Source organism: Urocitellus parryii, chromosome 11 (genome assembly GCF_045843805.1).
Source record: "Urocitellus parryii isolate mUroPar1 chromosome 11, mUroPar1.hap1, whole genome shotgun sequence".
Classification (NCBI taxonomy): domain Eukaryota; kingdom Metazoa; phylum Chordata; class Mammalia; order Rodentia; family Sciuridae; genus Urocitellus; species Urocitellus parryii.
The window spans coordinates 27,028,009-27,042,597 of record NC_135541.1 but is presented as its reverse complement, the minus strand read 5'-3'; the positions used below and the strand labels follow the sequence as shown (position 1 = coordinate 27,042,597).

Here is a 14,589-nt window from a genome sequence, read left to right as displayed (position 1 = left end):
AATGCTAGTCGGGAGGACTCTGATTAAGATCCTACAAAGAACCAGGCCTGGTGGTGCACACTTGTAATCCCAGCAACTCAGAAGATTGAGACTAAGGCAGGATGATCACAAGTTTGAGGCCAGCCTGAGCAACTTAGCCAAACCTTGTCTCAAAAAAACAAAAAGGACTGGGAATGCTCAGTGATAGAGCACCCCCGGGTTCACCAAAAAAAAAAAAAAAAAAAAAAAAAGCAACAATCAAAACCCAAAACTCCCTACAAAGACTTGAGTTTACTAAGGAATACCCATTTACTTAGTTTGTTAAATACTTAGTATTAGTTGGTTAAGTCAGATGGATTTTTCTGGTATTCCTACCCACTGAGCACAAATATGGCTAGCTGTCCAGGACCCAGAGTAAGCAAAGAAAGTTCACAGTTTGGTGAACAAGAGCTCAGTGGCTGGTGTGGGCAGGTGATGAGTCCTCTCCCCTGTTTCTGGAGTTGAGCACAAATGGAGCTTCCCAATGTTATGCATTTCTGGGCCAAGTTCCTTTTGTCACTTCAATTTTATTTCAGGCAGAAGAATATGCCATACAAGCCCTCAATCTGGCCAAAAAACTGGAACTCAGTGATGAAGAGCAAAGCAACATTGAAGAATTACTACACCTCATCTCAGCTGAAGAAGAGCATCCCATTACTTAGTGACCCATGAGCTCTGCATCACGGCTATTGAACGCCTAATATATTTCAGTCTTGCTCAGTGGCTCTTGGTCCTCTGGGTTGCTGAAGTGTCCACATTTTTTCCATGGGACTGCACCCATAGGTGGGATTTTTTAGCATATGTGAGGGAATATAGAGCTTTAGGCATAGAAATCAGTAAAACTACTGTTTATTAGGAACTTGTACTTGGTTTAATATGATTTTGTATGACTTTGAGTAATGTGTGGTCAGATCACTAATAAGTATTTGTACTTAAACTGTAAATAGTTTGTCATATTTCCCAAAAGTCTGTCAGTGCTGTGTGTTTCATAAGTGTATGCCAAGTGGGGAGTATAGAATAGAGCTATATTGGAGCAAAGTTTTCTCTTCTACTGGAATTAAGTTAGCATTAATCTGAGGCAGATTGTGACAAAAATATCCATTGTAATTCCTGCGGCAATCACTAAGAAAATAACTCTTAAAATAGTTAAAAATTAACAAAGATTTAAAAGGTGCACTAGAAAATATCCACTTACAGCAAGAGAAGGCAGTAAAGGAGGAATAGAGGAACACAAGAGACACGGAACATAGAGAAGACAGCAAAATGCGACGTAAACAAGAAATGAGTACTTCACAAGTCAAGGGAGCCCAGGATGCACAGGCTGAGATGCCGTTCCAGGCTGGTGTCTTTAATATCTCGTACAGTAATTTGAAGCAGAAGTGAGCCATCTTATACTCCGTGGGAGAGGCACTCTGAAAGGCCACCTGTGATGCAGAGGACAGAGTTCAGGCCTTGCGCTCAGTAATGCCAGAGTTTAAAACCCAGCTCTCTTACATGACTGCTTTGGGACCTTGATCACACATAGCTTTACGTATTATTGTTGTGAAATGGTCTAGATGTGGCCACACCTGTATCGGCTTGTCCCATCTTGATGACTTTGGACACTTATCTCATCCTTTTTTTCCTCCTTTAGCTCTTTTCTGAACTTAACAAAAAGCACTTTGCTTCCTGGGTAGATCCACATGCAGGGTGAATATGTGCAGATCAGGAACCTGTCAGAGAGTTTTATGATCCTCACTGTAGATTAATTCATTCAGATACAAATAATAAAAATATGTCAGATGGTTTACCCTGCCCCTTTATGTAAAATCAGCTGGAACCTCCATTCCCTACCTTTGGAGATTCTCATACTTCTCTAAGATGGCTGTGCAGTCCCTGGGGCTCACTTGTCTTTCAGCCATTTCTTCATCCAGTTTGAAGCTTCAGCATTGTATAGCTGTTCCTTCTCTTTAGGAACACAACCACCTCTTCTTTTTTCTCACTCCCTAACCCCAAATAGGAACCAGCTCTTTAAAAGAGACCCTTAGTGAAGACTGGAGGGGCAAAGAGGAGGATCAACAATTCTACAGAAGATAATAAAAAAAAAATTAGAACTTCCAATTCTAAAATCATCCTTTAAAGTCTATGCTGTTACACTCTAGCTCTCTCCCTTACCATATCCAATGGCCCTTCTCTGTTTTCCCCTTAACCCTTATATATTTTCTGTTTTCTCTAATCCTGAATTCCTTTTCATTAATACTTCTGCACTGGATCTATTTGTATAGTTATTATTTAAGTTAAATTCTTTAAATTTTTGTTTCTATTAACTGATTTTATTTTTATTTATAGGCCATTATTTTTCTTTTCTACATGTCCAATAATTTCATTTTCAATATTTCTTCTTTTCTAACACTTGTGTTTTCAGGCCATAAATTTTCCTCAAAGCAGTGCTTTCAATGATCCCACCTATTTTAAAATGCAATATTTTATTTTTATTCTTAGTGTTTTAAAATTTTTTATGACTCATGAATCATTTAGAAAGATGAATAGAGATGAATAGTTAGTCAGCTTTCCATGACTGTGACAAATACCTGAGATAATCAACTTATAAAGAGGAAAGATTTATTTTTGATCACAGCTGCAGAGCTTTCAGGCTATCATTATTTTACTTCATTGTTTTGGGGCCTGTGATAAAGTAGAATACTGTGATGGAGAGTGTGTGGTAGAGCTAAGCTGCTCACCTCATAGTGGCCTGGAAGCAAAAAGAGAGAGCAAGGGACCAAAGTACATGTCCCCTTCGGGGGCGTGCCCGCAATGACCTGAATTCCTTCCACTAAGCCCCACCTCCTAGCAGTGCCACCACTTCCCAATAGTGCCATAGCTGGCAGCCATGCTGTTAGCATTTGGGTCTTTGGGGGGCATTTGAGATCCAATATGATTCTTAACTTCTAAAGGAAGGTGATTTTCTTTCTTTGTTGTTGATTGCTGGCTTAGTTTTATTGTGGTCATAGAACATGTTGCATACAATTTTGATAGAGATTAATTGAAATTTAGATTATGACCCAGGATATGGCCATTATCTATAAATGTTCCACATGTGTTAGAAAAGAATGGAACTATTAGGAGCAGGGTCCTGTATGTGCCCATTAAGTAAAATTCATTAATATTTTCAAATTTTTGCTGATTTTTTTGGTACCAGGGATTGAACCCAGGGGCGCTTAACCACTGAGCCACATTCCCAGCCCTTTTTTTATATTTTGCATTTAGAGACAGGGTCTTGGGCTGGGGATGTGGCTGAAGCGGTAGCGCACTTGCCTGGCATGCGTGTGGCCCGGGTTCGATCTTCAGCACCACATACAAACAAAGATGTTGTGTCTGCCGAAAACTAAAAAATAAATATTAAAATTCTCTCTCTCTCTTAAAAAAAAAATAGAGACAGAGTCTTGCTGAATTGATTAGGGCCCCCACTAAGTTGCTGAGGCTGACTTTGAACTTGCAATCCTCTTGTCTCATCCTCCTGAGCCACTGGGATTACTACAGGCATGTGCCACTGTGCCCGACTTTTGTCAAATTTTTGTTAATTCTCAAGAGAGGTATGTAATCATGAATTTATCTGTTTCTCCTTACAGTTGTGTCAATTTTTGCTTAATATACTTTAAGGTTTTGTTATTAGCCATATAAATTTAAATAGAATTATGTTTTCCTGGTGAATTGATTTTTTTGTATTGTCTCTACCAAAGCTTTTGACTTAGTCTATTTTGGTCTTAATAAAGCTGCACCCATATCCTTGGGGTCTGGATTATTTGTTGTCAGTTAGGCATCCTCACCACTGCCTTCATCATTTACTTCTGCTTAGAGGAGGAGCTTGGAAGTCAATTCCCATTGTGCCCTTTCTTTAATGATTAAGGGTAAAATTCTGCCAGTGAGGACCAACTGCTCAAGATTTGGAAGTTGCATATGGAGCACTCATGAATCTCTCCAAGAATAATCGGTTCTTGTTTTCCTGAAAGCATATTTCCTGTGAAAGCAGCTTGCTGACCTTTGTTTTCTGATTTTTATCACTCAGCTATTTTAAAGATCATATAAGTTTCTGATTCCCTCCATTAAATAAATCTGTTTATTCACAATACTTAGGGAGGCTTCTGTTTTCCTGACTGACTGAAACACTTGACATTCTTCCTGCAAACCCTTTATTTTAATCTATATCTTTATGTTCTAGATGAATCTCTTACAAAAATAATGAGATTAGATATATTATATCTGTGATTCTTAAAGAATCATTTAGTTCATTTATATTTTGTTTGCATACTAAATTATTTAGGATTAAGTCTATAATCTTATTTTGTGCTTTCCAGTTGTCCTGCATGTTATATTTCCCCCTTTCTTTTGGATTGATTACATAACTTTCTCTCTGTTTCTTCTCACCCTCTGTTAGTCTGTTGGTTATAGCCTGTGTTTTTGTACTTTTAGTGATTGTTCCAGAAATTGAAGCATTCATTTCTAAGTTATCAAAATCTAATATTCAGGAACCTTCATCTGCAAAAGACAAAGTCTTTAGATTGTCAACTATATTTACCCCAACCAAACTTATATGTTATTACTGCTATTTATTTCCAACATATCTTTTTAAAAAATATTTTTTAGTTATCAATGGACCTTTATTTTATTCATTCACATGTGGTGCTGAGAATCAAATCCAGTGTCTCACACATATTAGCAAGCACTCTACCACTGAGCCACAACCCTGCTCCTCCTATATATCTTAAACTCAGAAATCATAATTATCATTTTATAATGTTTTCGTATTTTTTGCTCTCATACCTTCCATCTGGGCTCACATTACTAATAAATCTTAGTACTTCCTATAATGAGGGTTTGCTGATGGCAAATTCTTAGATTTTCTTTCTTTTATTAATATGAAAATATTTATTTTGCCCCCAGTTTTTGGCTCTTGAATGAAAATGTATTTCATTTTATGCATGATATAGTGATGCAGGAAATAATCTCAATTCCAAAAAGCTCTGTGAAATGTGGTTTATTTGACTCCAAAGACTAGACCAGGAGCTCTAATAATGCTGAGGGTCCCTCAGAGAGTCATACAAGTGCTGCTATTCATCTCCCACCAGTTAATCCTATCTTTCCTAAGTATCTTTGGCAGAATTTGCAGGGTAGAGATTATGAATCATCCCTGAAAGATCCTATTAATTTTTTCTATTGCAAGCACATATGCAATGTTAGAAATCACATCATATTGTCTATGAACCTTTATTTAATAAAAATCGACCTTTATTTAACAAAAATGAGGAGAGAAGTAGGTGCTTGGCATTCTTTTTTTTTTTTTAATATTTATTTTTTCTTTTTAGTTTTCGGCGGACACAACATCTTTGTTTATATGTGGTGCTGAGGCTCGAACCCGGGCCGCACGCATGCCAGGCAAGTGCGCTACCGCTTGAGCCACATCCCCAGCCCGCTTGGCATTCTTACTAGGTAACATTTTATCATTGCACAGCTATGGGCCTGTACTGTGGAGTAGTCCTTAGAGGACCATGATTCAAATAAAATTGCTCTACTATTAGTAGACCTCACCATGTCCGACAATAGCTACATGTGCAAATGAAGTATCTTTGTATTCACAATGACTACAAAGTTTGACATCTGTCAGGAACAGTAGGTCACATGAAATAAACATTTAGCAAATAAACACTTCAAAAAAGATGGTGAAGCATTATTGGAATGACAGAACTGTGCCAGTTTTTCACTCAACAGAAAAAGTATGTCTTTCTTTTTATTCATCAAGATCAATGACAAAGTAATGGAGGTAAATATTTTATTTCATATGTATGCATACACAAACACACAACTTCAATAGCTAATAAATATATCAATAAGTAGCAGGTTTTTTTTTTAAGTAGTAGCAGGTTTTAAAAGCATAAGAACAAGTTTACTATTAGGAACAGACTATAAAACCAGGATTATATAATCCCTTAAACATTGTCCCTTGCTTGCAAACTTTTGTCAGGATTGTAGGTCTCCCAGAACATCTTAATTAACCTGGCCAAAAAAGAAAAGAAAAAGTTTTTAATGAAAAAATATGGTAGGTAGTTTGAAAGTTTTACCACAAGAAACAAAATTAGATATCAAGATTAAGGAAGATAATAGCAAAAAATAATAACAAAAACCATTGGAGTTTTTGTTTTGGTTTCCTGGTTTAAACAAGTGGATGGTATTGTGCACTGAGGTGAGGAAGCCCTGGAAGAGAGGCAGGGACGTCGGAGAGAGATGAAAACATGAATTCCTTCTGCAGTGTGATGACTTTGAGGTATTATGAAACATTAGAGGAGAGATGAAGGTGGGCGACTGGATATGCAGTCTGACATTAATAAAAGAAACTGGGGTTCAAGAGAAATTTAAGAGTATCATGTAGATGGTCGTTAGTAACATGGAAATGGAGATTCCCCTAGGGATGAAATATAGATAAGGAAAAGAGCCTACAGGAATGCCCAAGGAAACTGGGCACTTAATGGAGCAGAGGCAAACCCAGAGGAGGAGGATGACATAATTTTAGACTTATTTAATGACTATTCAAATTACCATAATACTTTTCTCCTAGATTCCTCCAATGTTAACATATTATCATCACATTTGCTTTTTTCCTCTAAAAACACCTGTTGTTTCCTAAACCATTTGAAAGTAATTTTCAGACACAGTGTCTCTTTATCTCTCGATATTTAATGTGTATTTTCCTAAAACAAGGACACTGTCTTACATATTCTCATCCACACAATCTTGAAAATCAGGAAATTAACACTGACACAAAGCCATCCATCGATGCAATACAGACCATGTTCAGATTTTACTGATTCAATCATCTCAATGTCCAAAGTACGAGTAAATCCCTGAGCAGACAGTGCATCCAGTTTCCATGTCTCTTTAGTCACGAGTGCCTTTAGATGTGGTGCAAATACTGCTACTCAAATGTTCCCTCGCTTGTCTTATGAAAATTTCAGCCAAAATATTCTAATAATATTAGAATATTCCAAAATATTCTCCCAATGCCTTTGGGAGAATCTAAAGGGCTTTGAGTTACAGAATACATAGACCCAAGGCTGGTGGAAGAGTCCTAGGGAGAGATCTCGTCCCCAGTTTAGGAAATCCCTGCAGTAAAAGCAGTAACCAATGGAACAGCTGTAGGTACCAGTATGACAGGAGAGCTGGATGCTATGCTAGTGGCAGGAGGCTGGGAATGTCTCAGAGGAAGACCACAGGACACTGGGAATAGAAGGCAATCTCAAGATTCACCCACATGGTAGATATCTATAGCCAGCCTAAAGGTCTCTTCACTAGTGCCCTTTCTGCATGGTTCTGCCAGAGCCACATTCAAGATAGAGGGGAAGCAAACACCATGTGCCTCCTGCCCCACCAAATCCATTGGTCTATGATGCAGCTATAGGCAGTTCTTTGTGAGTCTAATGGGGAAATCTGAATGTGGACTTGGAATTAAATGGTGCCAAGGAACATTTTTTTTTCATATGTGGTAAAGGCATGAAGAAATGGTCTTTCTTCCTTTTTTTTTTTTTTTTTTTAAAGAGATGCCTGTTGAAGTATGGGAGAAAAGATGGTATGTGTACGTACAATTTGTTGTAAAATGCTTAATGAAAATTGACAGATGAGATAAAAATAGAAAGTTTTGGTAACTTCAGAATCTGGGGCATTTACTATCTTTTCACTACTGTGTAGTTTGAAGATTTTCATATAAAAGAAGGAAAAAATGAAATAGAGGTCACCCTTCTGGTGTAGGAGTTGAAAGACAATAGGAGTGGTGATTTAGTATCAAATCCTAAATCCTTCTTGGCTGGATCCATCAGTCATTATCCCTGTGACTATCCTAGTCAGGTTAGGTTTCCTGACCCTCAGAAGTTGGGGAACGGTCTTAGTTCAAGGGTCCCAGACCTGGTATTGACCATAAATTTGTTTCCAAAGTTCTTATCACTGTTTCTCCCAGAAAGCCTCTTGCATGTCAGGTGAGCACAGTCCTGCTGGCTCTGGCTGACCTGTCAGTTCTCTGGGTGGGCACACAGGTTCTTTCAATCCCAGGGGCCCTCTGATGGCAGCGCATAGCCATTTTCAACAGCTTTCAGTTTTCATTTGCCATTTGAGTCTTAATTCAAGTGTCAGTCTAGGAAAGCACGCTGAGTGGACCCCTGACAAGCTTATACCATCTGCAGTAGTATTTTCCTCCATCATCTTGACAGTCGAGAGCTGGCAATATTACAATTCAGACAGCACTCTGCGTTTGAAAGGAAAATTATGGTTTTCCGGAATGCAGCTGGTGTGCAAGTGAATAGGATGAAGTTTCTATGAAGCATTTCCCTCATTTTATGATATGAAAAATAGTAAAATGTAGATTCAGCATGTGATTCTTACTTTAAAAGAACAACCAAAAGGCATAGAATTTTGGGAACAAAGGCAAGCAAAGCATTCTGTTCCACAGTCATAATTTTAATAAAAAGCAAAAATAGCAAAACAATAATTTATAAACGACTTCTTCTCTGTTGGAAGAGTTAACATTGTTATTGCTGTATAAACCACTTGGAAACGAGCTATTCTGATGCCTTGTTAAGATCTATTCTTCACAGTACAATTAAGCAGGAAAGCCTGCAGCGCACTTTCCTGGAGGGAATCTAGCTACTGTACCTCTCTCAGAAGAGATTGAGATGAGCCTCACCTGGGCGGGCGTGGGGGTGGGTGGGCACTGTTTCTATTGCTCCAAAAGTTTTGAAGCAAAGGAAACAGATTTTTCCACCTGTGAGAAACAGAAGGTAGACAAAACAAGCCGAGAAGCAGTGTTTTCCACTGGTTTTCTTTTACTTCAAATCAGTTATGCATATTATAACCGGACACTCGCTGCTGAGAAAATCTTCACACATCCTACCTCCCTGCAGCTAAGATGTTGCAACCCTTTATATGTATCAATAAGTTTTCTCTGTCTCCCAGTGGCAGTGGTATGCTGATAACAACTAGCTCTGGGGCAGGGAGGATTGACAACCTTGATATGTGCTGCTTGCCCATTTCTGTGATGTAAATATTCTCACCAGGGCTGATTCGGAGCTACCATGTCACTGAATGGCAAATTTGGTAAGGGATGTGCAGTGACACACCATTATACATACATATATACATACGAATAGATGTCAATAACCTCAGAACATAAATAATAGTAAAATAAGAAGTGAGGAGTTTGGGGTAGGTATTATCTATGTTTTGAATATACTTGTAGATTTACATAATTTAATCTTTAATGATGGCTGTGTTTAATAAACTAGCTCAGAACATTCTGGAAAATGTAACAATCCACTCTGATGAGCTGGTAAAAGTGGCTCTAGCACACCACTGGAGCCCTGGGGACCGCCACAATAGACATGGGCCTAGTCCTGCCTTCACAGAGACCTTTAATAGTTCTTCAGTGACTAAGGACTACCATCTCTCCCTTTATAGGAAAAACACAATGGGTTAGATCTCCCTTTATAGGAAACCAGTATTCCTCCCAAATAGGAGATTCTGGGAGTCCCATTTGGGATAGGCCCAAGACAGCAAAATTTTAGCCATTTTATTGGGTAGTTCCATCTGATCTAAGGGTTGCCATCCCTGCCAAGTCCAGATGGTGCTGACGGGCTATCCGAGTTCTCTACACAGCACTCCCCTCTCAGCCTTCTGCACTCCCCTCACCCTATTTGACAGGTTTAATTCAAGTCTCTGGCACCTCCTCCTTCCATTTGATGCAATGCCAGCAAACCTAATAAGGGAAAAGCCAAAAAAAAATCAGGTGCTAAATCATCCAAGGTCAGGCTGCTCAGCTTTTCAGCCTCCCGGTTGTCTGAGACAGCTTTTCCTCCAGGATTTTTCTGAACCACTTATATCCCCTGTATCTTGAACTACAGCCTCATGGAATCTCAAGGATGGATGAGACCTTCCAATCATTAAGCCCAAATCACAGCACGCTTGAGCAGCCGCCAGCCCTCCCCTCCCATCTCTTTCCTCCAGCTGTACAGCTGCTGTCTGACAGCTTTTATCCCTTGGCACCTAGCCACAATCACAGGAAAGCTCTGCTTGTGATTGCTCTCGGAAGGGGAGCAAGAGGAAGGGAACCCGAAGAAAGGCAGGCGTGTGGTTGAATGCTTCACATTCAAGACTGTGTTTATTGATCACATTGATAGGTGACAAAAATAAGATTTAGCAAGGTGTGGTGACTGTCCCCAGGATCACACAATGGGTTAGGATTTGAACTGGTTCTAACTCAAACTGGTGCCACTCAAATTAGTCCTCTTGCCTTCTGCAGGCGTGCTGCTTTCATCCAGGGAGGACTATGGTTGCTGCGGTGCCCAGCTAGTATAGTGGGAAGGGGAACTACACCACACGAAGAGACAGCGTTCAGGTTCCCCTGGACCTGGGGAGCCGTCTTCGTTTAGAAAAATCCTTTTATAAGCCAACCATGGTAAAGGGAAGGTGAAAGGAGGGAAGGGTATCGCCAGGAATCAGGATAAGAAAAGGCATGGCTATGCCTGAGAACACAAGTGGACTGGATTTGTCTCAAGGGAGGGGGGGGGGAGGGAGACATGGAGCGGAAGATTAGCGGAGATTCCTCTGTAACGTATGAAAACAACACGCTATGAGGGCTGAGCCACGTCTGCATTATGGCAGTGTCTGTCATTCCCTCCCATATCTTTGAGACATGCGCACACACGCACACATTCAAACGCTCATTTGAATTTTTCTGTATGCAGGAGTGGGGGAGGGGACGGAACTTCTCAGCTGATGTGGAGCAGGGATGAGACAATGTTGTTGCTGAAAATGAGGTAGTGCAAGTCTGGGGTCAGCAGTAGCTTTAAAAGCACAAGTCCCACTGGGAACCATGGCACATGCCTGTAATCCCAGAGACTTGGGAGGCTGAGGCAGGAGGATCACAAGGCCAGCCTCAGAAATTTAGTGAGGCCCTAAGCAACTTAGGTGAGACCCTATCTCAAAATTTAAAAATAAATAAATAAATAGCTGGGAATGTGGCTCAGTGGTAAAGCACCCCTGGGTTCAATCCCCAGAACCCAAAAAAACAAAACAGACAAACAAAACCCACAAATCCCTTAGAAACCACAGAAATGCAGGGACTCAGAACAGGAGCCTAGAGTTCTCAAACCCATCTGGACCTGAAGTCCTCAGCTGAAGTTTGGATTACAACAGGAAGAATCTGTGCCTTGAGTCTGACTGCAAGGGGGATACATCATGGAACAGAAGGTGGAGGGAAGTTTTGACCTTGTTGCTGATTGCAGCTGGTGCATATATCAAACTGGGTTCCCCCTGGGGGGAGGCTCATGGAAAAAGTTCAGGAAATTCAAACCCTTGGCATCCAAGACTTTCTGCAGTAAAGACATCAACCAAATTGGGGCCACAGAAGCCCTTGGTCAGCTCAGCATAGGTCTTCTCCCTCATATTCCTTCACTGAGTGTGGGGTGGAACTAAATGGTCTCGGCTAGTCTTAAGGTGTAGGCCAGGAGGCAGACTGTACCCTGCTTTTGGGGTTCTCACTGAGACCCATCCAGTCCTGAAGCCTTGACAGCTCACACCTCAATACCATGATGATCTAGAACACAGTCTCATCAGAAGGGGAATGGGCAGAGAGTGGACCAAGGATGGCAGCAAGTGCTAGACACATGGAGGGCCAGAGCCACCTCTGACTCTATGCTAGCCTGGATGGGGAATCACATCGTCTGGGTCAGCCTTGCTGCTGACTGGCTAAGTAACCAAAGCCTCTGGAACTCAGATTCCCTACTTGTAAAACAGGGACTAGACTAGTCTCCAAGTGCTGCTATTCCAGATCTCTAACCTGGCTCTCTAGGAAAACTTTCCTAGTGTTGCTCTGGAGCCCCAGAGAACCTAACATCTCCAAACAGCATTGGGATGTCATCCAAGGGCTCAGGATAGTGCTACGTGTTGGCATAGGAACCGCACCTGAAGAAGGAAACTGGAAGGCATGAAGGGAGAAAGTTCGTACTCAACCACGTGAGTTTTATGGGGGCTTCGGAGCTGAGCCATAGATTAGAATGGAGGCATAATCTAGTTTTAGGCAAAGATTAAAACAATATATCCCTGAGAAGGACGGTCTTCCAGGTAAAAACATATCAAAGCAACAATCTGTACTGATCTTGAGTTTAAGAGGCAGAGTCAAAAGCAATACCAGGTTTTCTATTAGGTTACAGCCCTAGGTCTAAGAACATTAACTTCAGGGACAGTGACAAATAGCTGTTGTTAGGGCTTTCCTAAAACATCTGCACAGACTAATAGTAAACAGAGGCCTCACCTCCAGGTGCAAAGGGAAATACTAAGCTGAAGTAACTTGTTTGACTGAGCTTGGGTTTCCTCTCCTACCTGGGTCCCTTCACTCCCATCAGTAAACCATGGCCCCGGTCTTTGCAGGGCCTGGTATTTTGGTCCATTCACTTATGGGAGGGCTGGCTGTTACTTTGGTGGTCCTGGGACCTCTCCCACTAATTAGCTGCTTCAGTCTTCCCAAGATTTACATTCAGAGTATCCTCAAGACCAGCTTTCCTCAGGACTTACAGAAGAGATAAAGCACATTTCCCTCACTTCTCCAGTGTCGACAGAAGTCCATGCATCTCAGAGCAGTTTCAAAGACATCTACCTCTAATCAATACATTGTGATTCTTTCCTTAATATAACCCATAGAAGAAGCATTTTTTTCCTCCTGCAAGTACTCCTGGTTTCATATTTCTTTCACAAAACTATCCTGGACCTTACTCCTCCTCTTTCTTCATTGCCCTGTCCCAACTGAATGGCATTCCTTAGCTGGAAGCATTGAGTCTGCAATTGTGGCAGGAATTACTTATGACCCATTTATATTGTTTCTCAGACCCTAAAGACCACCCCATACCCAATCAGACAGAGAGCATGAAGACATTTTTCCCAAGTGCAGAATCATATATATTCTGAGTGACTGAGCTATTGACATTCAGGTTTTGACCAGTTTCAAGGTGCTACTACCAAATAATGGGAAGACCATATACAGACACTGAATCTATATTACATAAGGAAGACTTACTTAGTTGGTATACAGCAGTTGGGTTTCAGGTTATATATGGTACATCCAGAAGGCTCTTTGAATACCCCATGAGCCTTACTCTTTTCAGGTAATGTTTCCTTGCAACTAGAAAGAAGTCCTCCAGAAGCTGCATTCCTTTTTCTGGGCCCCATCACTGTTTATTTTGCTAGTGACAAGACTTGATGGCTTCTTCCTTTATTAACTCCCTCAGAGGAGGGTGATGAGAAGCTGGTATAAAACCAGATGAGAGAGGTGTTCTGTTACCACCTTCTATGGAAAGCACAGCTTCACTTATTAACTCACTTCAACCTCAGTGTGTCCCCAAGAGGGAACCAGAAGGTCTTTCCCCTGTCTGAAGAAGAGAAAAATGAAGGCCCAGAGCTCAAGTGATTGCACAAGGGTGAACAGCTATTTTAAGGGCAGACCTAGAACCAGGTCTGGTATTGTACCCCATGTTCTTTCTAGCAGCTTTGGGCAGTTGTGGCTGAGACTCGGAGTCCATGGCTGGCTGTGGTCCAGGAAATCCTGGAGGGGTCTCGGATACAGCTGTGATCCAGCTTTTAGACAGGGCCAGTTCCAGGCAATAAAGCCAATGATGACAGATATCACTCCCAGCTGGAAAATGGGCCTCCTTTGGCAAAGAGATCTGGAAACACTCTAGCTGTGCAGCTCAGGATGGGGCCCTGCTGGCATCCTTTTAGATAAAGTAGGAAGACGAGTGAATGCAGCTTCCAGGAGGTCAATACTTGGTTCAGAGGTTTACACAGAAAGCATCTGACCAATTCTGGCAAGAATAAACTTGAAACCATCCTTCTAAAGCCACCCTGAGTGCTAAAAATAAGGTACATGTCTTAACCTATAGAAGAGTGAAGTATTATCGTTTTTTCAATTGTACAAGACACATAGCTTGGGTTACAGTTTAGTGGCATGCACCCTATGTTGGACGGCATTTAAACTACAACTGCATAGTGTGACATCTCCATTACATGGCACCAAACATTTTTCAACTGTACAACTGTTACTTGGTGAGATCTGGTTTTTAACTATAATACTTTAAGAGCCAATTTCTATTTAAATGTGTTGTGGGGAAAATGTAATAGCTTGACTTTATACACATTTTACATTTATAGCAGAGTAAGCATAGGAATTATGCACCCAAATGGGTGGCGTTGCCTTCAAAGTAGTTACCTTGGGAAGATGTTCGTTTATTCCAGTGAAGCTGACCTTAATCAGAACATTTCTAGAACCATCTTTGGAAACTTGTAAACTTCCTTGGTATTGGTAAATCTCTGTCCTTTAAGAGTTCATGTATTTTTTGAGGAATTATTTTTTTTTATAGCCAAAGTGCATTAGAAAACAAGTCTGATAAATAAAACAGGTGATGGAGCTTGGCACTATCTTGGTGGTTGACTGGGTTGTCAGGGAGAGATTAAAAAACAAACAAACAACAACAACAACAAAAAACCAAAGTCTAACTATTGAGT

The 14,589-nt window shown here is 40.7% G+C and overlaps 1 protein-coding gene across 1 annotated transcript in view; it reads left to right on the top strand.

Moving 5' to 3' along the window:
- Zmynd12 (zinc finger MYND-type containing 12) overlaps nt 1–3,997 on the top strand; it is a 29,673-nt gene extending 25,676 nt beyond the window's left edge. Inside the window, exon 8 of the mRNA XM_077791135.1 lies at nt 559–3,997. Within this exon, the coding sequence (XP_077647261.1) occupies nt 559–680 (122 nt within the window). The 3' untranslated portion in view covers nt 681–3,997. The remainder of the gene's footprint in view (nt 1–558) is intronic.
- Nucleotides 3,998–14,589: the final 10,592 nt, after the last annotated feature.